The following is a 27213-nucleotide window of genomic DNA, read 5'->3' as shown; positions in this document are numbered from 1 at the left end:
TACCTACATTCGTAAGTACATGCGCTTTTAATCCAAGCTTAAGTTGTAGTGACAAAAAAAATATGCAAGGCGAACATATTAAATGAAAATTACATTTTACAATCTTGATATGATCCTCTTAAACGTTATCAATTTAGTTTTATGGCACTGCATAATCCATCAAAAGCTCAAAAATTGCTTTGATAATATGTGAGACAAAGCAAAAAAAAAAAAGTTAATAAAAATGCAAACAAAAGGGACGAAGACAAGTATTGCCGCCTAGTCAAAAACCGGATGCGCCTAAGGACAGGCAAAGTGTGGCATGCCAAGTTAACCGGCCAAACAAGTGTTGCAATAAATTGTAAATCGCTGCAGGAAGCTAACAAACCTACAACAGAACTTCATGAATAGGTACATGCATATGTACACAGGACGTACTTACTACAATAGACGCAGCATCATTTTTGAATCGTATGCATGCTTGGCACGTATTGTCAACATATCACATAAAACGTATGCGTGTGTGAGTATACACACTTTTTGTGTACTGTAATGTATTTTTTTTTTTACTTTGCTGCTGACACACTTAACTAAACTTGTGACACTCACTGCATTTGCAATTCTTCAGGTGGGAAATATTGTGAGACTGTCACGTTGTTATGATGATTTGTCGCACGTGGTGTAAATATGAAGAATTTTTTTACGTTTTTTTAATGCCCACCATAGTGCTAAATCAAACGGAACGCTAGTGAAAGTGAGTAACTTGGCTGAGAATAAATATGTATTGTTTTTCATTTAGCAAAATATTGCGAAATATAAGCGGAATAGTAACTGCAGCTGAGGTAGAAAACAACTCTCGTTATTTGTGCAACTCAGCTAGTGTTTCATGAAATATTTACAAGATATTAAGGTAAAAAACTTGTGCAGACCAGTTCAGAACAAAATTTCATATCCTATTGAATGATGTTTAAAAAACTCATTTAACCCTTTCGATCCTCCTGGGACACTTTTGTCCCGCAGGCGTTTGTGAGAGCTTTAATCTCTTAAATGTGAGCCTAAGCAATTTTAGCCGAGTTCAACAAAGCACGCCAGTCGCTTTTCTTCTGTACCAATTGACGCCAATCGGAAATGTCTAGTGAAGCCAAGTCCTTCTCCACTTTGTCTTTCCATCGCAGTGGAGGCCTCAACTTTATCAGCTACCACCAGTGCGCTGGTTCCAAGCTGAATACTTTTAGAACGACATGGCCAAGCCAGCGAAGCCGCGGTATTTTAGTTCGCTGCACAATGGCCATGTCGTTATATAGCTCATACAGCTAATCGTTCGATACCAGTTATGTACTATTTAATTTAATTTTAATATTTTCAGCTTTTATTTTTAGATAGGCGATAACTCAATTGAAAATATTTCCAAATCAAAGTTTCTCCAATATTTCCGTTTTGTACCCATATTGTTACATTTCATTTATTTTAACAATTCAATTGAGTTAAGTTTTCAAACAGGTGGCAACCCTCCTCAAACACATTTCCTTCTTAAAACTCTTTAGTCTGATGCCCACATTGCAATAATTCATTTATTTTATCAATTTAACTGAGTTAAAATTATCAAAAAGGTGGCAACCCTCCTCAAAAACAGCAGCTATATATTTCTTAAACGTCTTTAATTTGATACCCACCTTGTAATATTCCATTTATTTTATCAATTTAACTGAGTTAAAATTTTCAAATAGGTGGCAACGATCCTCAAAATTATATCCAACATTCATATTTCGTAAACCTCTTTAATTTGATACTCATATTGTAATATTTCACTTATCTTATCAATATAATTGGATACAAATTTTCAAACAGGTGGCATTTCTCCAAATCGGTAATATACCGAACAATCCAAAAAAAAATTATTCAAATCGGTTCTGCCGTTCTCGAGTTTTGATTACTGTTACAAACGAACACATTTATGTATATATATATATATATATAGATAAACAAACAGAAATTCAGATTTATATATATATAGATAAAGTGCTAAAAAATCCCGTTGATTTGTTTTTTAAGATGTCACGCATTTTCTTTCATAAAAAGTATGCTCGAAAATTTTTTTATACTGAAGAAAATGCCTAGCACCGCCAACGTAAAAACTGGCAAAAAGCAACAAGATTTGTTAACAAGTTTAAACTTTTTTACTAAAAAATTTTTGTAATACTAAAATTTCATGGACTATAAAACTGCGTATCCGAAATTTTTCCAAACATTCTGAATAAAAGACTGGAAATTTTGGTGCGAAATAATTTAATTTTTATAAGTTTTGAACAAAGTTTGAAATTTGGATTTATATGGCTTTTGTTAGATAATGAGCTATAATTGTAAAAATAAAAACGTATAAATATTAAACAAACAAAAGATACATAGTAAAAACTGGTCTAAAAATTACACTCCTATTATTTTGTGGACAACTTACAAATATATGTATGTATGCAGGTATTCCTGGAAGGACACCAGGCTTGGTAAGATGCAAGCATTCTGACCTCATGCCTAAGGAAATCTGCCCCAGGCAGAAGTTCAAAGTAAAAACCACAGCTCGAGAAAACCTATTAGACGTAGAATCACATTCGCTATGATGGTTTGGCCAGACGAAGATTAAAAAAGTTCAGTTGAGAATAAGATTTTCGTCTATCAAGAATATTTTAGCATTTATTAGCGCAACTTGAAGTATTGCAGGAATTGAGGGCTAGGAACCCTCCTTAGGAATTCGAAATATTTCCCAAGTCGCAGTGCAGTTTTTTTTTTTTTAGATATTTACAAAGAGAAGATTTGAAAAAAATTATCATATTCTCCGAACGCTTGTGTTGACTTCAGTCTACGACGCCAATGGTGACTGCTTACCTCCTCTTTAAAATAAAACCACGAAATATACTACCGCCTGGCAATGCCTGCCGAATTGATAGAACAACAAATGCGCATGTCCTGAAAGCGTTTGCTATTACCGCCACTGAGCAACAGCGAGGACGACTTTGACAGTTGGCTGGTAGCCTATGAATGAAAACAGGTGCAAAGGCCAACCATAAACGAAAATTCCAAATAGACAGAGCACAAGGAAACAAAACGCGGAAGTGAAAATTGAAATTTTAAAAGTGCTCATAATTTGAAAATTTTATACAAAAAAGTAGTAAAATCAAAATTAAACCAACGACAAAAGCATAAATGGAAGTTCAGTGAATTGAAAGTGTGTGTAGTTAGTATTTTTGGCGAAAGTAAAGCAGTGAAAACTCTGCCAGAATAAGTGCCTGCTGCAAGGACACGCAGCTGCACCGAAGCTAATTGAAGACAGCGAAGTTAAATAAACGAATTCTAGTCTTTTAAGCAATTCAAAAGCATTGCTCACAGCAACGAAATGCAGGAAATCAGCTTAATTAGCGCTTTATATTTATATAATACACTCAAATCAGTGCATTTTTCAATCACATTTGGCGCCGCCTATTGATTTTTCCCAAAAGACTTCGACAGGCAAAGCGAAATCTATGCTGATTCACAAACAGCGCATAGCCTTTGGCGCGACGCTCTCGCACAGCTGTGCCGCTCTCTTTTGCTTGCTCTCCAAGGACTAAATAGGCGGCATGGCGGCGCGGCATTTTGCTATTCAAAACAAAGCCGACCCGCCTACCAACCACTTCCATCCTCTTGTTGGCCTGGCCAGCCTTTCTCAGCAGGCAGGCGACAACAGTTGACTTTGACACTTTATTGTTATGAGTGGTTGTTGTTGTTGGTGGCTCCCTTCCTTTACTTGTTGACTTGACGCTGTTGCTGTTGTTTGTGTTGTTGGTTTGACGTTTGTAATTGCAGCGAAGCAACACGATATTTTTGTTTACACCTGTAGTTTTTCAATCATTTTTATTTTTTGCGTAGCGCCTTAGACGATTTTAACTACATGCGTCCTTTTTTTTGGGTGGGCCTCCTTTTTAAGCCCTGCGAAGGCACTTTTCCTCTATTTGCCTACAAAGTTGCTATGTCGGCACTTTTTGTTTACATGAATCGTGCATTATTTTGTTTGTTTTTTTTTTCGCACCGTGGATACTTGACACTTTTCTGCTGGCGTTTGAAATGGCAACAGTTGGTTTTGTTGATTGCGTTGGTAGGTAAGGCGGTTTGTCACTGTGGAGTGGCGCGTTGTGGGGGCAGTTAAGTTTAGGGTGAATGGCATGCAATTATTTCGATACTTCAATGCGGCTATTGTTTATGATTTGCTATGGTTACTTAGTATGCGTATATGTATAGGTAAGTTGGTAATTGCTTTCGGGGTAAACAGCTTAAGTTCTTCAGCATTCCGGAAATTATTTGTCATTCCAGTAGAGCAAGGTTGGCTGATTACTTTGTTTCTATTTAGTATGGTAAGCTAACTAAGCGACGCCAGTTTCAATTATCTAATAAGCTGCTGATTGTTCGATGTCGGCGTCCGGCGTTATCACCTAGAATATTATGAAACCTTCACTGCAAGGAGTCTAGTCTTCTCCCCTACGAAATATTTAGCAACCATTTTTACCATCTGGACGAAAGAGATTATATTACAGCTGGGAATTCACGTTGATGGCGTATCAGTTGCGCCGCGGCATCTGTAGATGTTGATTGTAGGAACCTGCTGATGGCGACTTAATCCCACGGTACTCAAAAGCACAGCGGATCAAATCGATGCGTTCATTAGCGCCCCGAAAAGGTAGCATTAGCGGCAACAATCGTCACTGTAGAATGGAAACCTAATCACCTCGATAGAGGTCTATCTAAGCCTCTGTCCTACTTTGAGTCCGGCAGCCGGTTGCAAAGCAACTCCACATCGAGCCGACAATATCAACTTTAACCTCATTTGGGTGTTAAACCACAACCACCACGATACTTCCGAACGGCCGTGTCGCATGAGCAGGTTAAAACATGCTCTAAGGACTTCTACTCAACGTGATACCAGATTTGAATCTCCGGTCACACCTGGTGGCCGAAGTCACAACCAGTTGAGTTACCATACCACTCTGGAGGGGTGACACACGCAAAGCCCTCCTTGTTAGTCGCTGTCTAACGCGTGACGACACTACCGAAGTCGTACCGTCCATCCGTTCATTTTACCCCCATGCTGTCGAGATTTCCCACATCCGAGTCCAACGGGCATTCACAGAGCACGTTTGTAATTGAATCTTTGGTTTTCACTCCACCCTCACACCTCTCGGAATCGTGGAGGTTCCTTTTATGAACGAATGCATTAAGAAATCCGTGCCAATTTATGAGAAACCCCAATATCAGACAAATCCCGAAGTCCGGATTCAATTTCACAAACCCAACACTCGGAATGAACCGGTATGTGTGTCCTGCCACATAATGAAGATTCTGTCCTCCAGCAACTGGTATAGCCCCTCTCCCTGTCACCGTCCGAGATTCACTCCGTCAAGGGTGGAATGCCCATAACCCCTTCTCTACCAGAAGATCATAGTTGAGCTGAGGAAGCGCCCACATCAGTACCTGCAATTCGTATGTCGAAACAGTGCGACACACCGGTAGTCAAGCCAGCAATAATGTTCTTTGGCGTGACAGAACTTTCTGGCGGGCCATAATCGATATAGCTGTCAAGTACCAAATAGCGGGGCCAAAACTGGTACAAGCCACGTATAGGTCCTGATAAATGGTAGGAACAGCAGCTGAGGATGCAGCGTACCTGTCCAACAACACCGACCAGGCGCTGTTTTCGGTGCATCAGGTGGGGATAAAAGTTCATGCGTATACCCAGGTTCGGCCTCAAATCACACACCGAAGACTGACCTCGTTAACACGAACCACTGGTGTACTTCACCAAGGACAGTTTCCCCTTAAGTAGCATTGGCACCGTCTTGCTCGCCGAAATGTCCACTCCCATAGGACATATTTGCTGACACTCCTCAGTGCCATCGGTGGATATAAGAAAGCAACAATATAGTCTGACAGCCAAACGGCTCTGTTAGCCATAGCATCATCAAATCCCAGCTAGCCCAGAACTGTAAAACGGAATTATGCTCAGTGGCTGCGTCAATAAGCGTCTCTTTTGTTTAGGTTTCAGGCCATAGGAACATTGAAGGCAATGAGAAGGCCGATGAATTGGCGAAGGCAGACGTCTACTTGGAAGAATCCGAGGCTTTTTCACTGGGATGCCCCTTTTGGAGTCGTTCAAAGCGAAATTAGTTTGCATTTCCTTGGACTAGGAAAGAGAAGGTGGTTCGACATATGGACTTGCAAAATAGCTAGAGAACACTGAACAGCTAAATAGACCAATGTCAGAAGTATTTAGAATTGTAGCAACCATTATGGAGCCCTGGTGCATAGGCAAACATGCAGAAAGAATGGGACTCTCATACAATAGAGCTTTCTGCAGCTGTTAAATGGAGGGTAGCGAGTTAAGCGTTCAGCATCTCTTTTGTGAATGCCCGGGTCTAGCGGCTATTAGGCATAAAGCACTAGGTAGTCACATACAAACAAAACTAGCAGATATATCAGGATCTAATATAGGTGACATCGGCAAATTCATCAGGGAATGAAGATGGTTTGACTCCCATGAAAGTGCATCAAAATGCTGAAAACGCGCTAATTGGATCATCGATGAAGCACTACAACCAACCAACCCCGTATCACACCCTCAATATTCAACCATTTATACTACGCCCGTTCCTAAAACCATTCGACATGCACATTTCCAAATACCGGAAGCGGGCTAAAACCCCGGTGAGATCGAGTAACGCTGCTAATCTAGTCCGGTGACTTCAAGAGAGACCAGTTGTAACTATGGACGACCCGAAAACTATTCCGCACATACTCACTTACTTTAAATACTTACGTAGCCGCAACAATGTCCTCAAATCGCTTGCAGCATTCGGGGCAGAACCAAAGAAACGTAGTTGGCAACACACCTACAAGGCAATTGCCCGGATGGTTCTAAACTATGCAGCACCTGTGTGTTCATCGGGAGTGAATACGACGCAGTGAATGAAGCTCGAGACTAGCCACAACCACGGACAACCACAGATTGATTACTTATCTCGCCGTAACATAACCTTCATATTTAGTAAGGCGCGGTTGCTCCCAGAAAAGAAGCACAACATCATACAAACAGCTCCTCGTCGGTTGCTACGTGAGCGCCTGAATAGGAATTTGCTTAAATCTACCCAAACGCGTAGTAAGGCATCTCTGTGAACTGAAGGGCGAGCTCTAGAACAATGTACTTCTACCACAGGACGCGACACGGTATAGACTGGTAACCAACGAAATTTACCAGGACACCATTACTGACTTCACACATTCCCGCCCCGTTAATATAGTCATAACGGAGTTCAATCCCCACCAATTATATAGCAAGAGCTCCAGCTAAAAAACAGAGAACGGCATTACTCTGGTACGATTACCATCTAAATACGTTAGCTGGTTAAACATTTACCTATCAAGACTAGACCTCAACGAACCTAACGTATGATTGTCTAGCATGTGATGGTTTCTTACATGACACCAACTTCATCGTTATATGCCCATTCAACCCAACTCAACGAATATCTTCCTACATTTAGTCTCAACTCAGCGAAACAGCATTAGCTGAGCTTGGTGCATTTCACTATGTACATATATAGCTTGTACAGTTCTTTATTCTATATTCTTCGGAGGTCTGCGCATAGCTCCCGTTATGCATACACATGTCAGTCTTTGCAGCTTAGCGAGCAATTGTCTTACCGTAGCCAGAGTGGTTGTTGAAACCCAGCTCCACAAGTTATTATTGGCTGTACTATGATGCTGTATTGCCATCTTAGGATCTTGGGGCTACATGACCAGGACTTTCTCGATAGACGCTTGCACACCATTAAAGCTTTCGTGGACTTGGATGTGGTCGCATCCACAAAAAGTACTGCACTTCGCTGACGATGTTGGTCACGAGCTCATTCCAGATAATGTTCCTGATGCCCGGTAGGGTTCTCTTTCCTGGCAAACGGAACGATGGCGGTTTTGGCACACCATTCCTTTTTTAATCGTAAGCCCTTTTGAACAATGTCGCAGCGGGTGTTCTCAAACTTTCCTCTGGCAATGACTACTATGTCGTCCACATAGCCTTGTCAGCGGATACCATTACCATAGAGAAGCTGAAGGAGTTCAACCACTACTAGGCTTCACAGAAGCGGGGATATCACCCCCTCCCTCAAGGACAGCCCTTTTTTGTTTGTAGTTGTACCACTCTGTTCCCTACGTCCTTCTATCCAGTGCCCTGCGCACCCCAAATTGAGACGTATTGTCAAACGCTCCCTCTAGATCGAGAAAAGTACAGATAACTATTTCTCCACAATCAAAGGCCTCCGGACTTTCAGTTGTCAGTTGCTACACGGCTATGTCCGCGGACCATTGAGCTCTGTATGGATGCTGACTGGGGTGCAGGGGTGTCACTTTCGGAATGTTAGATCTAATATAGTTGTCCACTATCTTTTCCATTGCTTTCAAAACAAAGGAGGTTAGACTTATTAGTCTGAACGACGTCGCTAGCGAATAATCCCTTTTACCCCCATTCGGGATAAAGATTACTCGGGCCCTTCGATACAACTGTGGAATGTAAGCTTCCGCAAGGCGGCTTCTCATTATGTCCACCAGGTGCGGTATTAGTTCGCACCACCCTGTTGCAGCATGACTGGCCGGACACCATCCACCCCTGGGGCTTTAAATCGCTCAAATCAGCCCAGCGCCCACCCGACTGCATTTTCGGTGAATATACCTCTGGCAAGTTTCCAATCAGATGGGCACGGCCTGGTCCGTCCGACCTCCAGCTCCAGTTCTATGGGTGTGACCTCCGGGAAGTGTGCCTCAAGCAGAGTGGTAACCCTCTCTTCTGTACTTCTAGTGTAGGTGACGTCACTGCATTTTAGCGCAAGTTCCGTTTCCATCGTTCCTCTGGCTAGAACTTTGTGTAGCCTCGCAGCTGCTGGGGTATCCGAGACACCTTCACAGAAGGTTCTAAAACTATCTCTATTCACCTTCCTAATCTCCTTTTAGTAGATCGTTAGTTTAGTTGCATACTCATACCAGCTTCCCGTACGCTTGGCCTTATTGAAGAGTTTACGCACCTCTTTCCGGAGTGCTGAGAGCTCCCTTGACCACCACTTGGTTTTGGTCGTTCTTTTTGGCTTGGTCTCAGGTCAGCTGTAGTTAAAGGCGTCGGTCGTTATGTTCGTTAGTCTGTTAACCTTATGTTCTAGCGAAATACAGCCATCTATTTTATGAACCCTCTATAAATTATCCGAGGCACTTTTGATCCGTTCAATGGTAGTGCTTTATACTTTGCGAATCGCCAAGTCCAGCGAACAACTCATTGCTACGAGAGTTTTGGGGATGCTAATTTATATATTGAGCCGCTTGCTCAAGACAGGCGCCCATATGCAGACGTCCCTGGGACGCTAGCATATTCCCAGCTAAAGTTCTGGATATATGTAGGATACTAAATAATAGCGTTACCATAAAGAGAAGGATAAGCAAGCAGCACTGCCTAGCCATCATCTAATGAAACCAAGTCTAAGCTTGTCATGGGATTCAAAATGGAGCCATGCTTTATGACTCAGTCAATGCCCATCTCTTTTCGCATGGTTCCTAGCCATGGGAATGTAGAAGACTACTAGAGAGTGGACGAATTAGCCAGGGCGGGAACGTGTTTGGAGGGATCTGTAGCGTTTGTACTGGGATACCCTCTGAAACAAATACAAACCAAACAGAAATACACTTGCAATTTCTGCAACAGGCAAAGAAAAGGTGGTCAGAGATCCAGACTTATAAGATAGCATGCGAAATTTGGTCTCACTGTAGAAGGAAAAGAACAGTGGATCTGCTAAGTAGGCCAAGTTTAGAAGTGTTTAGAATTGTAGCAACTATCTCCGGTCATTGACTGTCAGGAAAGTGTGCTTAGAGAATAGGACCTCCTTACAAAATAAAATGCCACAGCTGCTGCTTGGATAGCAGCGATTAAACATTATCCCATTTCCTGTGCTAATAACCAGGCCAGAGTTCCTTAAGACACAGAGAAATATGTAGACAATGGCTAGAAAGATCGGAAGAGTAAATTAAAAGTCCGAGTTGAAATTTGCGTTGAACATTTTGCTGGTTAGAGTTAGAGAGGCCCACAGTTGAAGTGAAGTGAAATTTTCGAAAATACTGAACCTTTTAAATGATCCAGCTTGGACTTTACGGACTTTTTGTGAAGTTGCACTGTGAAACAGCAAAAAAAAAATATCGGGAATTCGTAACTAAACCTCGTATATGCCCGGGTATTGTACTTTTTTATGGCATGCCAAAATATAACACTATGTATATAGTAAAACTATACTATATATAATTGTTTTTCCAGCATTTTTCATTATTTTGGTATCTTAGGCAACAAATTTGGAATCGTGTAACACAAAGTGCAACCAACATTCAATCTAAAAATAATAATTGAAGTGCATCAAACAAAAGAAAAAAGAACGTGTTCTTTCCATCTCATAAAGTGGCAAACAATATAAGGAAAATATGCCCTTCAAATGGAGCCCCCCACAACGTAAGCGAACACTTACCAAGGGGGGCTCCAACACCTCACTCTCCCCCGCAAGTTCAACGCTACTAACATCTAGTAGTGCCGCCACAATGGATATCTCGGCTTCCGTTACTCCAACAAAGGCCACCGCATCCAGTAACATCCCACAGAATCTTGACTATAAATCTTTTCAACTACAAAAACAGCAAACAGAAAAACATCAACATCAACACACCTCAGCACCATTGAAATTGAGCAGCGCAAAAAATTCATTTAAACGCTCAGCTGCACACGAAAGCACGCACTCTTCAATGCAATCGCTTTACTCAACAAATTCAACGAATGCACTGCTAACAAGTCGCGCTGTCGATGAGGATGATGATAATGATGGAGTTTATGGACTTTACCATAAATATGGCCACCAACATCAGCATCACCACCACCACCATCATGGACTACATACGCATGCACATGTAGTCGGTCGAAGTTGTGGCGGCGGTGGTGGTGGTGGTGGTGTAGGTGTAGGTGGAAGTGATGGTGGCGGTGGCAGCAGATTAAGTGGCGCATCTTCGAAACGTGGCGGCAAAAAACCGAACTGGGGTTCACGTGAACGTGCGGGCATGAGTTTCCTCATTGTCATTGCATTCTTTGCCATCTTCGGATTGATCGTGCTGATGGAGGTGAGTCAATTTGTGAATAAAGAAAATATATCTACATACATATCGTCGGCTGAGAGGAAGATTTCTCTATCTCGTTTTGGAACGCCCTACCTCAGAAAAATTTTCAAGGACGCACTCTTTCCTCAAGAAATAATGGAACGGGCATATATTTCTGTTGCAAACCTGGGTTGCCTTGTGCTCTTTTTTCACAAAAAACTTTAGAAAACCGTAGTAGAAAGCGTAGTAAATTTCTTAAGAACTGCGTACTGCCTTAAGGAAATTTTACTCAAGAAATTTTCTTAGCCATTTCTTGAACGTCATTTTATATGGAGTTTTTGCTTTTCTTAAGAGCTGGATACTAAGCTTAATGCTGGGCAATGATTTACTTTCTTATGACTTATTATAATTTCAGTATCTTCCGAATAGAATTTGAGAGGCTCCAAAAAGCCTGTTGGACATTGCGCTATATTGCTATATACCTTCACACGTTAGTATTGAGATTAGGGCGCTCTAAAACCGGCTTGACAGAAAACTGTAAAAAATAAGCTTCCATCTTCATTATGCATGTTTTCACGATGGGACCAGTAAGGCGAGAGATTTGTAAAGTCTCAGGTTGGCGTTTAATCTGTTTAAATGCAGTTCCGCTGGCAGCTGATGTTAACTCCCGAGAGTTACTTGGGTGTCTTGATGAAATATGAGCGGAGATGTTTAAGACTTAATTTTTGCGAAAACAGGGCAACTGAGAAGCAAATGCCAAAAATCTGAATCAATAGGGATCCGAAATTATAAGCCTTACCGTATCGGTTCCTAACAGTGACAGTCAGAAGCTAGATATAGCGCCTAGTCAGCCAGAAGGTTCTCTCTTCTATCGAACGCGATCGAATGACGTTAGAAGCGCTTTGCAGCTTTGGATAGCATTCGCTGAGCTGACTATAAGTCCACTTGTCCAGAAGCAGTCCAAAGTTTGCCAAAGGCGCTCCTAAGCTAATCCTTGCAAGATCCCAAAGATGCAGTACCTAGCCAATTCATCAGGCATTCACTTTCCTGAACACCACTGTGCTCTAGCAGCTATCCGATTCGATCGAGAGACCGTCGTTTTACAACCAGTTTCCAGCATACCATGAGCAGTCGTATAGCCTTGATTACCGCTTTGCTGTCAGACTACGTGTTTACCCTTCTAAGTAATTAGTTTAACACTGCCAAGTAGTCACTTGACAGTCTCCTTTGTAGTTACTAGGAAATACATACGTTGCATTAACACGCCTGCCTAAACAGAGAGTTCCTAACAGAACACACCATTCACCAGCTCGTGCCATCCATCTTCGAACTTCTGCTTCGAAGCTGCAACACTCCTTTAGAGGGCGCTTTTTTCAGCAGCATAAAACAACGGAAAATTTTTACCTGTTCCTCAATATTTGACTAACATAAAAGCTTTATGCCAACGATCTTCCAGAACTTGGTCTTTTCATAATTATTAACAAGGATAGCAAGATTAATATTAGCTAGCAGACCAATTGGTTACCAAGTTTAAGTATGCCTACATAGTAGAATCAAACAGAATACCCAGTAGCTTTCCTATGACAATGCAGAGAACGCAACCTTCGGAGTACCTCTTCTACTCATCCTTCGCTGGAGGAACGCATTGCCGCACACCGCTGCAAGAGTTCTGTTGCGGACCATGTCTAACTATGTGTCTTTCGACTCCGATCTTAGTTATGGCTTTTACTATCGCCTCGGGTATCAACTGCGAAGTTTTTGTTCTTCGCTCTTCACATAAAACAAAGATGAATTTTAGTCTTAATTCTACCTATAAGGCCCGTTCGGAGATCTCAAGAAAAGCAAAAACTCCATATAAAATGACGTACAAGAAATGGCTAAGAAACTTTCTTGAGTCGAATTTCCTTAAGGCAGTATGCAGTTTTTAAGGAATTTGCTACGCTTTATACTACGGTTTTCTAAAGTTTTTTGTAAAAAAAGAGCACAAATGTGAAAGTTTGTGAATGAATTAATGAGTGAATTAATGAGTGAATGAGTGTGTGAGTATGTTTGTTTCTCTTTCCCGCTAACTGGCTATAAACCTGCATTGACATATTGCGCGATGTAGAGAACAAAGGTGGCGCCTTTCCCGTACCGCTATTCCGCTCTCAGTAAATTTTACAGAATCGCTGTTTGTGTGACACTTGAATTTTTTTTACGTTTTTCTTGCAAAATTTCTTCTTATTCTTGCATTCTCGCTCGCATTTTGCTATTTATCTCTCGCAATTGCACCAGTGTGACGTCACACAAAAATTATTCTCCAAAATCCTTTTTGTTGGGCGCAATCTTGTATTCTATAATTCTTGGACATATAACAAGTTACTTTAATATGGGTACCGAACGAGAAAGACGTATTTCGAAAATATTTTTGAAGAGAGTAGCCATCTGTACAGAAATGCAAAATCAATTTAATTAAGAAGTTAAATAAAATATTGAAGAGGTTTAAGAAGGCTTTATTACGAAAACATTTTTTGAAGAAAATTGCCTCCTGCTCAAAAAGTTAAAATCAAATTAATTAGTAAGATTACTGCAGCCTATTAAGCGAGAGGTTTAAGAACGCTTTATTTCGGAAATATTTTTGAAGAGGGTTGCCACCTGCTCAAAAAGTTAAAACCTATTTAATTAATAAGTTTATTGAAACCTTTTAACACATCCATATATATGCTTAAGTATCAATCGAAAAAAAGTTTATTAATTTTAATTTTTTCTGAGGGTTGCCATCTGTTTGGAAATTTAAAAACAATTTAATTAACAAGTTACATGAAGTACTTAAATATGGGTGCCAAACGCGAGAATATCAAAAAAAAAATATATTTCGAAAATATTCTTGAAAGGGTTGTCGGCTGCTCAAAAAGTTAAAATCAATTTAATTAGTACATTTGCTATAACCTTTTACGCGAGAATTTTCAGAAAGCTGTCCAAAGTATTTTTTAAGACGGTTACCGGCTGCAGTAAGTTTAGCGAAACCTTTTAATACATACAAATGCTTACTTAAATACCAATCGAAAAATGTTTAGGAAGAATTAATATCTCTATTTATATTTTTGAAGAGGGTTGCCATGTGTCTAGAAATTCCTAATCTATTTAATCAAGAAGTTAAGTGGCATATTTTGGTATGAATATCAAACGATAAAGGTTTAAAAACTTCCATCTTGAAAATATTTTTGTATGGGTGCCACCTTTTCAGTAATTCCAAATCAATATATTTGGCAAGTTAAGTGAGATATGTATTTATTTCGAAAATATTTTTGAATAGGGTTGTCGCCTACTCAAAAAGTGAAAATCAATTTAATTTCTCTATTTATATTTTTGAGTAATTCAGTAGTACAAAATCAATTTCCGTAATTTAAAATCACTTTAATGGACAAGGTTATAGAGGTACGTATGGTTTTTAAGATGGGTTTCAAGCGAGAAAGGTTTAAGTAAGCTTTATTTCGAAAACATTTTTAAAAACGTGTCTTAGTATGGGCATCAAACGATAAAGTTTTAAAAACTTCCGTTATGAAAATAGTTTTGAATGGGACTGCCACCTGTTTTGTTATTCTAAATCAATTTACTAGTTGACAATTTAAAGGAGATAAGAATTTTAAATGAGTGTGAAACGAGAGGTTTAAGTAAGCTTTGTTTCAAAAATATTTTTAACAGATTTTTTTTAAATATTTTTGGAGAGAGTTGCTATTTACCTGTTTTTAAAATTCAAATTTAACTTAGTTAATTAGTTATAAATATAATGTCGAGGTATCTTACTTTCGTATTTATACCAAACTATTTGGAAAGCATTTTATAAGAGAGTTGCCACATTGCCGCTGGCAAAGTTAGTAATTTAATACAAAAAATAATAATTAATTCAAATTTCATTGAAAGCGTGTAAGTCTCACACAACTTTATCAGTAAAATGCGTTGGCCAGAAATTATATCGTAATATTAGTTTAACGGCTACGGTCTTATCTTCCATTACTTAAGTCATATGTCATTTTCATTTCTGATATTTTTATTTAATTATGACTTTTTAAAGCATTAGCGCGCTCCGCATTTGGCCAAAAAAAGCAGCATAAAACAACATTACATTTTAATTGTAAAATAATGCTGCAATTTTTTTCTACTTTCTCTCTACATCATACACACGCCCATCCTTCTCTCCCGGTTACTGGCGCCGCTTTTTTATTGCTGCAAAAGCTGTTCATGATCGACGACCGTTCGCCCACAGGGATGATGGCAGTACGCCATGGCAATAACTATGGCTCACGTTCGAGTGACTCAATGCCGGATTATGATAATGTGAAGGTAAGTTTTTGCTGCATATTTTTGTTGCTGTGGTTAAACGAAAACAAATATCTATGTATGTAGTAGATTTTAAAACGGCCAGCAGATGGAAAAGGGCCAATATTAGAAATACAATCTGGCATAAGCAAATGCGGCACAAACAGTGCAAGTGTAGGAGTAACCAGCATGCATGAATATAGGAATATATACGTTTGTACATGGGTCAATCCATGTCAAATCAACCAATGTTTAGAATCGACCACTTTTGATTTAGGCTAAATTTTTACATAGATCACTTCTTTCTGATCTTAAAATATGCAGAAGTTTTCAAGAAGTTGCTTTTTTTAAGATATGCAATTTTAACTTTGAAAAAAAAAATATTTTTCCAAATTCTAAATAAAGTTATGTTAAACAATTTTACATGACAATTCTGGCTAAGATAGTAAAGTCTTTCGTTAGACAAATGAAAGACAGATGGCAAGATAGTGCGAAACACTTTTGTATTAGAAAGAAAGCTCTCTCGTGGTCAAAAGCTATTTTGAGAGAAAGCACTTGTACATATGTGTCATTTAGCTCGCGTCGCTCCAACAGTCGCAGAGGCTGCCGTTGGAGAGATCCGAGTACGAGTCTTCGAGCGGCGTATTTTTTCTTCCTTTTTTAATGTATATTGTTTTCTTTTTTAATTTAATTTTCTTTTATTTTTTGGTTTTATTGCTTCCAAAAGAAAAAATATATATTTTTTAATTTCATTTAATTCTTAGAAACCTAATTTATTTGTTTTTCCTTTATAAATTTAGTTTTTTTTCTTTTTTAATTGATTTTTTGTTACTTTTTTGGCTGTTATTTAATTGAAATTTTTCGGAACTCACTTTATTTTTTTGTTTTGAAATTAAAATTTGATTCTTTTTTTAGTTTAATTTTCTTTTAATTTTTAGATTTTATTATTTTAAAAAGAATGATATATATTTTTCATTTTATTTAATTCTGAGAAACTTATTTGATGTATTTTTTCTTCTTTAATGTAATGTTTTTTTTTATTGTTTTTTTTTAATTTTTCGAGATTATTGTTTTAAGAAGGTATTTTTTTATTTCGTTAAAATTTTAGGATCTAATTAAATTTTTCTTTTGAAAATTTTTTTTTAACTGTCTTTTAATTTTTAGAATGTATTGTTTAATAACGAAAAATATATATTTTCTATAATTTCATTTACTTTTCTTTTATTTTTTCTTTTAATTTGTTTTATTAATTGTTTTTTTTTTCTAATTTATGTTGTTGTTCTTTTGTTAATTTCGTTTGCTCTTAATTTTTATATATATTTTGTATTTCATTTAATTGTAAGGCTCTTATTTTATTTGTTTGCCATTTTTAGTTTTATGTTCTTTTAATTTTTAGATAATGTTTGAAAAATAAAAATATTTTTTTAGCATCATTTTCTGCGTTGATTAAATTTGTTCCTTTTCTAATTTAGTTTTTACATTTTATTCTTTAAGAAAGAAAAAAAATTTTATTCATTTAATTTTTAAAAACATTTTTGTTTTAATTTCATTTTATGTATTTATTTTTTATCTAATTTCCTCTCATTTATTAGTTGTTATTGTATTAAAAAGAAGAATGTATGTACTTTAAATTAACGCTCAGACCTGCTCGTTAGCAGATCTTTCAATTAGGATCTATTAAGATCAGTTAAAGGTATTGTATATAAAAAATAACTAGCGGAAATTTTTTACAAGTGCTGCAAATTTCTGTAATTCTCTCTATGTTTGAATTTTTTTTTCTATATTTTTTTTTAAATTGCTCCACCTTTAAAACGAGACCAAAACGATTTTTGTAGCCATAGGTAATAGTTGTTGAGTTCTGTCCAAAATTCAGCCAAATTAAAAATTATCCACTCCCACCGTTAGTCGATTTGACATGGATTGACCCATTTGCATTTATATAAGTGTATAAGTGTGCATGTAAAAGGCTTTAAGTACGAACATTGCAGTTGAACAAAATTAAAATTCGCTGCAACAACAGCAAAAGTTAAGCCCGACAAAGTTACAATGCAGCAAGTTCCATCCCTTTTTCGTTGGTAAAAAATAGAGTTGCGCAAAATGGAAAACAACAACTCTGCAAAAGAGCGGGTAAAGCGCCACAACGGCGTTAAAAATTATGCAAAGTCATAATTCAACAACAGTTGCAGAATTTCGCAATGCGTTTTAGTTGTTGCTTTTGTGATTTTGTAATTTTTTGTTTTTGCCTTTTGTTTTTATGCTTTACACCAGCTTCACCTGTTAGTTGAGATCTCTGCACTCCACTCGGTATCACCTCACCCGCGCGCCATGAACCCGTCTGACCTGTGCAGGTGAGGTAAAACTGTGGGTGGGTTTATGAGATTGGTTGTCTGTATGCCTATAGGTATTTATGTATACTTATAGCGGAATAGCAAAACTTTTTGTTGCTCACTTACATATTTTATATTTTCCTTTTTTTGGTTTTGCTTAACTTGGTCGTATTGTGCTTTCTACTGCTTCTCCTCTTCGTTTGAGGGTAAATGGATTTGCATTTATTAATAAAAATTGCGAATGCCAAAATGTTGAGTTAAGTGAATGCATTTTACAAAAGCTGATTTCCTTTTAATTCATACTTTTTTTCCTTCTTTATTGGAAAGGCTTATTAACACATTTATGTATTTTTTTACTTAGGTGGGAAGGTGTGCTTCTTAAATATTTCCTGTACTTAATTCGCAGCAATGTGAACCGCTACAGCTTTTATTCAAATCAGTAATTAATGAATAATAAGTGAGCTGAGGCGGGCGTAACATGTCAGTATAGTAAATATTTAGCGTTTTAGTTTATGTAAGTAACGTCGTAAAATAAATTAGGGTTAGGATTTCTTCTTTCTATATGTATTTGTATTTGATTCTATTTAGAAAATACACAATTTTCTTCGGAAAATTTGTCATTTAAACTTTTAACAATCTGATAAATTTTCAAATTGATTGGTGAAACTGGAGATTAGTTACAGTCTTTTGAAAAAAGGTCTGGCAACACTGTATGGATGTCAAACGAAAGAGATTTGCATAAGCTTAATTTCTAAGCTACCCATGCTGAGAGTGCTTTAAGAAAACTTTATTTACAAAATACTTTTGAACACGGTTGTCACCAGCTTAAAAGTTCCAGTTTAATTTAATTTGAGGTTTAATAAAACATTACAGTACCGGTGTCAGATGGGAGAACTTAAAAAACGCCTTTTCTATGAAATGTTTTGAAAGTCCAGTTTAACGTGCAGCTATCTTACATATTTGTGGGCATAAAATCATTTTAAAAGTATTTTGTAAGAGACTTACCAGATTTCCAAAATTTATTTAAAACAAATATTTCCCACATTAATATGAAACGAAAACTATATTCATATATATTGTATAAGTGTTCGATTTGCAGCAGTAATATTTAGGGCCGTTTTCACCATCTCTGGTTAACGCTAATCCCCAGTTAAACATTGTTACCGACGTTATATACTGCCTATGGATATACTGAAAATAATAATTCCTATTAGTGATTTGCTTAGTTGATACTTTTTAGTATTGATCGATACTCGGTACCGAAATATTTAGGTTTCTAGTAAAAACGCACAAAGGCCAAACATATGAAAAAGAAAACGGTTCAGGGGAGACTCGCCCATCAAAAGCCGAATGTAGGGGCCAATAGATCTTTTAATGCTGATTCAAGTAAAAAATGTATTTATTATATTATATATTTCATTTATTTATTAATTTACGTATGTTGGTCTTATTTGTTTGAAGCATTTTTGTTCTACATGAATCGGACGATATTATCTTTGTATGCCTGAAGGGCTTCTTCATCCGTCAAAGCATTTTTCTTGAACCCTGCATCTGCTAAGGTGAAAACTGACAAAATAATTTTTTTTTTTGCGATAATCACATAAAATAGCAATGAAATTATTTTTTCCTAAACTTAAAATAGATATAATGGCGAAGGTTTAATGTAAAGAATCGGTATCGTGTACCGAAAAGGAAGTCTTGAGTACCGAGTATTGGGTACCGACAATTCAGCACATCACTAACTCCTATTAACATTCTCTTTTTGCAGGATGACTATGATTTACTGGATGAAAGCCTATTGAGTGATAGTAAATTAGGATTTGTACAGTTTCGTGATAATAAATTAAAAATTCAAGGTGAGTCAATAACTGAAAATTAAAAAACTTATGTATGCATCTGACAAAACATACAAACATATGTACATGTATGCATCTGTGCTAGGAAACAAATAAAAAACCGAGAAAAAATATTGGCAATTATGTGAAGAAAAGAAAGGCGCCGCAAAAAAATCCTTTCTATAATTTGAAGGGCTCTTATTGTCAAGGCTGTGCCAAAGCACTGCATGTGTTCATTAAGTACTATGTATGTACATATGCATGTGTGTATGTGCAACTCTGTGTATGGATAGTCAAAATAATGCCATTGTGAAAACGGATATTGCGCATTTCGGTCACATTTCTAATTGCATCCGATGGCTAGCGGCTTAGAGAACGATGCATGTTCGCCGATAAAATTCAGCCTTTACTCAATTCACATGCACACACATACTTAGTATCCCAACAGCAGTCATCCCTTCAACAGTCCACACCCCACTACTCGTATTTGATTATTCAATTTACTTCTTCATTTATTCATTCACTCATGTGCACACAGATGCCGATAGCGATGCAAACGGACGCGTGGCGGGTGTACTACTCAATTCCGGCAGTGCTTCCGCCATGCCACCACGTGGCGGTGCTGGCGCTAATGCTGTGGATAGCGGTGCACCGGGGCCAGCAGTTGTACGCGCGGGCGGCATGGGCACACCGCTCATACCCTGGGGCAAGATATTGCCCGCGAAAGTGGAGGAGACACTGCCACACTTTCCGATTGGCGTACAGCCAAACGACGGCGCTTGGCAGGTTGTCAACGGCACACGTTTCAAGTTCTTCGTCTTTTCGGCCTATTATGATCGACGTGATGGCGCGAAATTGGTGCGCGTCATAGGCGCAACCAAGACACGTACACCGGAGCGGGTGTGGTGTCGCTTTTGGTATCACACACAGCAGCTAAAGCAGCAACAGCAACAGCAACAACATATGCCGAGTTATACGTCAGCAACTGTAATGGCGCGCGTAAAGGTCAGTTTTGCTTTGGTTTTACCACTCTCATTGGCGTCATTTTAGCTTTGCAAAAATGGCTTAATTTCCAATTCTTTAACCCTCGTCCTCGTCCTCGTCCTCGTCCTCGTCCTCGTCCTCGTCCTCGTCCTCGCTCTTTCTCCTTGTATTTTCTACTCCAGGTTATACGCGAAAATTGGAACCTCAAATACAGCGCCGTATTTGTGCTTTGTCCAGTGCGTCCCGCCGAGCTGGAAGTGCCGCATTATGTCAGCATTGTGGCACGTTTACGCGCCCCACCAGGTAATCTGCTGCTATTACGTAACACCGATTGGGACACAGACTTTGCGCATCTCCGCACGCCACCATTGACAGCCAATATGAGCAGTCACTCGGCGCAAACTAATGCAACTACCACGCGACAGCAGTTGCTGAGGCAACACCAACTCCAACAGCAGCAGCAGCAGCAGCAGCAAACTCGTGCTACAATGTCACCAGCGGGCGCACAATATTTGCCGTTCGGTTTGCCCACCGATGAGCAAATACCAGATAAAATCGCCGTCTGTGTGAAACCCTTCCATTTCAATTATGATCAGGCTCTGTACTTAATGGAGTTTCTCGAGTTTTACGCTCTAATGGGCGTTGCCCACTTCACATTCTACAATCACACTCTGGGACCGCATGCCACTTGTGTGTTGCAACACTACATCGACGGTGATATACCGAACACTTCGAGCGCTTGGGATGTGGATTTGGCCGAGGTGATGGGGAAAGGTGTGTCGATAATGGGGCAGGATGCTGCTAAAGTCGATGGTAAGTTCATTTTGGCAGTTATGGTTGTTGTTATTGGGTTTAGAGTGTGCAAATAAAATAACAAAAAATGTTTTCGAATATTACAAAGCCGAATCTTGAAATAATAAATATTGGTGGATGTTCAAGAAAAGAACTTCCTAGGCAAAGTTTCTATCACAAAAAATCTCTAAATTCAGAAACGTATGCAACAATAAAACTGAAAAGGTACTCTTTGTAGTTGTATGTTATGCACTAAAGTGTTTTAATACGCGGTCTGGAAAAGTTAATTTCATTTAAATACTTCTTCAACAGGTAAAAAGTGAAAAAATTTTTAGAAATTCTGTACATTTCATAAATTGTAACTTAGAAATTCTATCAGATTCCACTGTAAGGTGTGTCATAACAAGTAATTTTTAGCAAAAAAAAACCCGACTTCAACTCTCATATAAAAAAAAAATATATATATATATATATCTCATGATCGACTGATCATGATCATAACCAGATTACTTAACCAGACCTCTGAGACACTACCTTTCCGATGCAGAATGAATTATCGAAATCGGTTGACGTGGTCCAAAGTTATGAGGTAACATACATAAAAAAAAATATATATTCCGACGAACTGATAACCTCCTCCTTTTTTAGAAATCGGTTAAAAATAGATGTCACAAAAGTGTAGATCATACAATTCGCCATAAAAAACTGTTATAACACTTTTGTTCGTGGGAATTACCATTTCGGAGATATAGCGATTCAAAATGCTGTGTTCTCCATAATACAGTGGAAATTATGCATATTATGGGGAGCACAGTGTTGCCAACTTTTGAGTTTCAAAAAGCACCAAAACTTGGAAAAAAAACTGTTTTACCATACTCAAAGCACTAAGTTTTTTCGTATCAAAGGATACTTTTTTCATAAGACAACAATATTTCGCTCATAACGATTGAATAGCCGCTACTCCTTTATAATCTTTAAAGAAAAGTATTCAGCTAAGTATTATGGTTGCATTTTAGTACATTTAAATTTGCAGATTCTTGTAAATTCAGTGCTGCCGCAGCTTTAAATATTTCACATTGTTTCATGTTTTAACTATCTATGAGAAATTTGAGTTCAGAAAAAAAAAACACAAAAAAGAGCACTAGACACTAAACCATTTTGTTTTTCTTTGCGTTTTAGTTTTCTAAACGCACTAAATCTAGTGCTTAAAGCACCATGTTGGCAACTATGCTGCCAATAGATCCATCCGGTCTAACCAGCCTTCAGCTGCAAGGCACGCGCGCTATTTTAGATAACTTTTTTCAACTTTGATATTTTTGCTATGAAATCGTTTAATAAACTCTTTTATGTATGATGTTGTGAGAAAAACAAATTACTTTTGAACTCAAATCTCCTTTTGCGCAGATAAATTACAATGTTTAATTACAACCTTAAAGTCCTCATTAAACTCAACCTCTTTTGCATTTGTTTACTTTGCATTTCTTAATTATAATCGATGCAGCTGTGCTTAGTGGTTACTACAATCTTAACAACAACAACAACAACAACAACAACAACAATAACAACAACAACATTAACAACAATAATAAGAACGACAACGATGGTAACAGCATCTACCACAAAATCAACAGTTTGAGTGGCAATCAGACTGCGGGCGCCACAGGTTCAATTTCCAGCATAAACACACAACATACAACAACAGCAACAACGTTTGAAAGTGAAGTAACCGGTGCATTACAACCACCACCGCCGCCACCACCACCACCGCAGCTGCCACCAAAACCACCATTACCGCCGTCATTGCCACCGGTGAAGCGTTACAAAAGTATACACTATGCTAAGCCAACGATTAATATCCTGCCATGGAATTTGCGTATGCGCTCACAAAAGGAAATACGCACAGAGGGTCTGTTTGCGGCACTCAACGATTGCCTCTACCGCACTATGCATCGCTACCGTTATTTAGCGATGGTGGATTTGGATGAATTCATTGTGCCACGCCACAACGATACGCTCAACGAATTAATTAAGTAAGTAACAGCAAGTTGTACAAACAAACAGAGCGTTGGCTGGGCTGGGCTGGACTGAGCTGAGCTGAGCTGTATTAAGGGCGGGCAGGCAGGTTTTACAAACTTGAAGTTGGAAGAAATGAAGGCTGTTTGTTGCGTACGAGGCAGCGGGCATAAGGCGGATGCAGTGTAGCGCAGTGCATTGCCTATGTGAGCTGCTCTTCCTACGGCACCGGTGCGCTGCCTTCGCTGGCTCTAGAAGTAACCGCCTGATGCACATATGTAGGTGCATACCTACAAAAGGCCCAACTAATAACATTACAGTAATATCTGCACTAATTGCTTCTATGTTCTATGCCTGCCTTGCCGCTTAACCTCAACTCAAAATCGTTTGCTTATTTGCTTGTATTTTATGTTCATTTTGTATCTTGTCATGTCTTGTCTTGTCTTATTTGCTTTTACCGCTGCTGTTTAGCTCGCTCAATCATCGCTTCCGTTATCGCAATCTTGGCGCTTACTCCTTTCAAAATGCTTTCTTCTATCTACAATTCCCCGATGATCCTCTGGTGACGCAAGTACACAATCAACCTTCACAGCAGCAACAACCGTACGCCCACAAAAACCCTACACTGCGCGCTTCCTTGGTGACACAACGAAAGACACGCAGGTGAGTACGTTTGTAGGTGTGTAAGTGGATTACGTTTGTATGGTTGAAGGTAGCGACAATATTATTGAACATTAGCGCATGGGTCGCGGTTAATTTAATATCGAAGACTTGGTAAGATGGCTGACAAACAATTGCATTAAGTGTTGGAAATTGTGGTTTCCGTGATGCCAGCAGTGGTTCGTGCCGAAATGAGCGGCCTGTTGATTGAGTGAGATAATGTCAAACTACTTAAAGTAAGTTTATTTGTCTGATAAGGAGAAGGTCGCGTCGCGCCTTCTGAAGAAAACGCTATCTCGTTTATTAAAAAAAAAAAAATAAATCTAAGTTCATCGATAGCTGCATTAAATGCTCGTTTGGTTTAAGAGTAGTAAAGTTCATGGAAATGCAGAGGTTGAAGGTTACATGCAAGTCAAATTTGTGTAGAAATTTTTGATATGAAGTACTTTATGATAAGAATGGGTGAAAATTTTGCCTCGGTTAAGACCGCTTCTTTTGGAAACGAACAACTAAAATTTGAGGGCATGCACCTGTATTGTCCGTAGTCTTAATGAGCCAAGCTGCCTTTGTCCGGCTGCTTTTATTTATTTTTTTAATTTAATTTGTTTTTTTTTCGTTAGTTTCATATTGTTTTAATTTACTTAACGTTTAATTTAAGATTTTATTCTTTTAAAAAGAAAAACATATTCTTTTATTTCATTTAATTTTTAGGATCTTATTTTATTAATTTTTATATTATTTTTTCATTTTTTGAACTAAACTTTCTTTTAATTTTGTTATACAAATAAATTTTAATTTTTTAATACTTAACTTTTTTTCTTTTTCCAATTTATTTTTTAGACCGTATGGATTTACGAAAAAAAATCTTTTATCTTAATTTCATAAAATGTTTGAAAATATTTTTTATTTGTTTTTGCTTTATTTTGATATTTTTTTTATCAATTTTTAATACAATTTTCTTTTATCTATTACTTTTCATCGTTTTAAAACGAGAAATATATATATATATAATCACTAGACATGAATAAAGGTGCGCTAGTGTTTTGAGGCGAAAAAGACGCGTAAAAAGTCTGACGAAAAAAGACGCTTAAGGAGAACTTCGGCGAAGAAAGGTGAGCAGCCTAGTTGACGGCGAAGAAAGACACGTAAACATGGATTTATACCTGGCCTAGAACTGTCACTTCGGCATCATACCCCATCTATTGTGCCCGCAAACATAGTTGACCCCGCAAAAATAAGTTTACGCGTCTTTCTTCGTTGAATTTTTTTTATGCGTATTTTTTCGCGGACAACTTTTGAGCTCGCGCCTTTATTCGCGTCTAGTGACAATATGTTTTCTAAATTTAATTTAATTAAAAAAACTTATTGCTATAGCAGATCTTTCATTTACACTTCCGATATACAGCTTTCAAGATAGTTGCCAGAATTTCCCTGCTATATGCCAAATATAATGAAAGCAAGAAATAAGGCGTTTTCAGGGTGATCTACGAGCAAAAACAATATTTTTCTCATTTCACCTTTTTAAAAATTGCTAATAGGTGCCATAGACGATGCCTCTGACTCGCCAGACATCTGTGTACGTGTTGACTCGCCTTCCGACTACATACAGTTGAGTCATTCAGACGCATGCCAGAGTCATGTCGGTGTAACTAACACATATTTATTTTCACTAACACATCCAAACCGCTTCGCGATTCAGACGCCGCCTATAACTCTGCCGCATTTTTGTTTACTCATTTGCAGACGACTTAAACTTCATCCGCAAAAGCAACGTTCTAAATATATTTGTAAGCCTGAGTCGGTCATCGAAGCTGGCAATCATTTTGTGTGGGAATTTTCGCCAGCAAAGGGATCATTAAATGTACCACCAACTGATGGTATACTACAACATTATCGGGTAAGTGGGCACAAATCATTGAAGAAGGATAATTATTTTTTATTTGAAATTCATTGCAAAGCATTTGTGGCGTATCAAGCAGGCCCAAGACTTTCATTTACCTTAGAACCCCCATTAAATATTCACCAAAAATCCTCCAGAAAATAATACCTCTTTAGCACCCCTAACGAATATCTAATTTCTCCACAGGTCTGTGAATTCGGTGGCAATGATTGCATAAAGGCTCCCTCGGTGGTCGATCGAACAGCCACAAAGTATGTAAATCGCTTGGTCGAGCGCGTCGAACTTGTTTATAAACATTTGAGACAACGTTGCGATCTACCAGCGTTGCCAAATGAATCTGCGCAAGAACAAAAACAACAGGAGCAGCAGCAACAACAACAGCAACAACGAAGACAGCAATCACAAAGTACAGGTGAGTTGTTGATGAAGGAAAACATAAGCGAAAAAAAGTACAATTAATAAAACAAACCAAAATCAAAATAACTAATAACAGTAATGGCGTAAATAAAAAATCCACAGCAAATAAAAGCGATGATGAGCGCATAAAAACATTAGTGAACGTCAAATCGAAACGAGACAATGATCGTGAGAATAGCGGTAATACTAGAAACAGTGAAACGATGATAAATAAGGCGACGAATGCGCTAAATAACGGTAACAGCATCGACCCAACGGCAAGTCCGGCGCATGGTGAATACAAAGTAAAACGAAAGAAGCGTAAAGTGGTGGTGTTTGAGCAGGACGAAGAGGGGCTGCCGATAGCGCGCCTGGAGTATGTGGATACTTAAGGGGGTGGCGGAGCAGGAGTAGGGAGTTGGCAGTAGAAAGCAAAGTATTGCCAACGTATTGAATTTTACTGGAAGAGTTAAGAGTTGAGTTTGCATTTAGCTACATACATACATATAAACATATTGAAAAAGAGAATTCAAAGGCAAGTTAAAATTTGGGACATAAGTATTGCTTGATCTTTTAGTCTTTTAATATTTTCATTAAAAATATTTATATTTGAGACGCATTTGATCTTTTGCATTTTTATGAAAGATTTTTGTTTAACTATATATTTTAGTTATAAAATAAACTTTTCTATAAATTTCTTAAACTTTTTCATTTTTATTTTACTTTGTTTTATTTATTTCGTTCTTTTCTTGTTTTTGAAAGTGAATGTTAGTTTTCTAAATTACAGTGCAAAGAAAAAAAAATTTATACAATTTTTATTAATTTTTTTATTTCATTTTTT

General features: G+C 38.0%; 1 protein-coding gene across 7 annotated transcripts; it reads left to right on the top strand.

Annotated features, from left to right (window-relative positions):
• Positions 1–3012: 3012 nt before the first annotated feature.
• Positions 3013–26986, top strand: LOC108368533 (uncharacterized). 7 transcript variants are annotated; one of them, XM_017623424.1, is made up of 12 exons: positions 3013–3201; positions 10175–10265; positions 10372–11190; positions 15382–15489; positions 19561–19648; positions 20166–20632; positions 20794–21424; positions 22905–23433; positions 23888–24079; positions 25820–25973; positions 26163–26388; positions 26496–26986. In XM_017623424.1, the coding sequence occupies exons 3-12, from the start codon at positions 10507–10509 to the stop codon at positions 26762–26764; spliced, it is 3348 nt and encodes a 1115-aa protein (XP_017478913.1). In that variant the 5' UTR covers positions 3013–3201; positions 10175–10265; positions 10372–10506; the 3' UTR covers positions 26765–26986. The 7 variants fall into 7 exon arrangements, with proteins under 7 accessions (XP_017478913.1, XP_017478899.1, XP_017478889.1 ...); XM_017623410.1 differs by lacking the exon at positions 10175–10265 and having other exon boundaries at positions 3013–3199; positions 10346–11190; XM_017623400.1 differs by lacking the exon at positions 10175–10265.
• The last annotated feature ends 227 nt before the right edge of the window (positions 26987–27213 follow it).

The sequence above is a fragment of the Rhagoletis zephyria genome, unplaced genomic scaffold, assembly GCF_001687245.7.
Source record: "Rhagoletis zephyria isolate East Lansing unplaced genomic scaffold, Rhagoletis_zephyria_1.1 Rzeph_scaffold_00052, whole genome shotgun sequence".
Lineage (NCBI taxonomy): Eukaryota > Metazoa > Arthropoda > Insecta > Diptera > Tephritidae > Rhagoletis > Rhagoletis zephyria.
Note: the sequence above shows the minus strand (reverse complement) of the source record. Positions and strands in the feature narration are given on the sequence as shown.